This window comes from Hippocampus comes, unplaced genomic scaffold (genome assembly GCF_001891065.2).
Source record: "Hippocampus comes isolate QL1 unplaced genomic scaffold, H_comes_QL1_v1.1 scaffold261, whole genome shotgun sequence".
In the NCBI taxonomy this organism is placed as follows: domain Eukaryota; kingdom Metazoa; phylum Chordata; class Actinopteri; order Syngnathiformes; family Syngnathidae; genus Hippocampus; species Hippocampus comes.
Window position 1 is genome coordinate 7,551,941 of NW_017805824.1, and position 861 is coordinate 7,552,801.

An 861-nucleotide genomic window follows, 5' to 3' on the forward strand; every position below is an offset into this window, starting at 1 on the left:
GTGTGCGTCTGTATGTGTGTGCGTGTGTGTGTGTACGAGCTGCGAGTTGCGTCGGTTGTGTCGAAGTACTGGTCAGAACTGATGACAGATTATGTCATATGGAAACACAAAAAGACTTAGGATCTCATCTCACAGAATCACTACTCCATTGCAAAAGGGACAGAGATAAATAAATAGAAGATCTATATCTCTTTTTTTTTTTTTTTTTTTTTAAGCTCGACATGATACAACATGATTGACCCCAGCAAATACAAACAAGGACAGTGCAGGAGTCATGCACCGCAGTGACTGCAAGAAAAAGTGATCCCCCTACTTTGAAAAATCCATCTGAGTGAATTAGTTGTGACAGTTTGTTAAACAATCCTCGTGGCAGCTTACCTTGGACAGTGCATGCGCTCACCAGCAGAACAAGCAGAACATGATGTGTTTCCATGGTGGCCCAGAAGAGGAAATGGAGGAGAAATGTGGATCTTAGTGGGGTGGCTTTTTTATAACATTTGTGGAAACGTGTGTTCATAGAATGACTCCTCCTACCAGATTACAAACATTAACATGGCATGCTTGAAAATGTAATGTAAAGGTTATTGAATGTAGAAATGAATACCCTTCACACTATATATTGTTTTGGGTTATGTTTTGTAGGTCTGTGAAAAAAATACACAGATAAAAGTATTTAAAGTATTTTTGCAACACGTTGTGCAATAGACTTGTAGTTGAGGAATGTTGGTTGAATCGGCAAATGAGTAACACCCAGATGCAGCTGGTGTTCGCGTGACCTTGAAGTGAACACACAGATGGAAAACAGATGTGGACATCCCCTTTACTATGAAACAAGATTTGCAGTCTTTACAATGATTTGTA

General features: G+C 39.5%; 1 protein-coding gene across 1 annotated transcript in view; it reads right to left on the reverse strand.

The window, feature by feature from the left end:
- LOC109526018 (neuronal acetylcholine receptor subunit alpha-7-like) overlaps positions 1-509 on the reverse strand; it is a 12,351-nt gene extending 11,842 nt beyond the window's left edge. Inside the window, exon 1 of the mRNA XM_019887012.1 lies at positions 379-509. Within this exon, the coding sequence (XP_019742571.1) occupies positions 379-433 (55 nt within the window). The 5' untranslated portion in view covers positions 434-509. The remainder of the gene's footprint in view (positions 1-378) is intronic.
- Between the last annotated feature and the right edge of the window lie 352 nt (positions 510-861).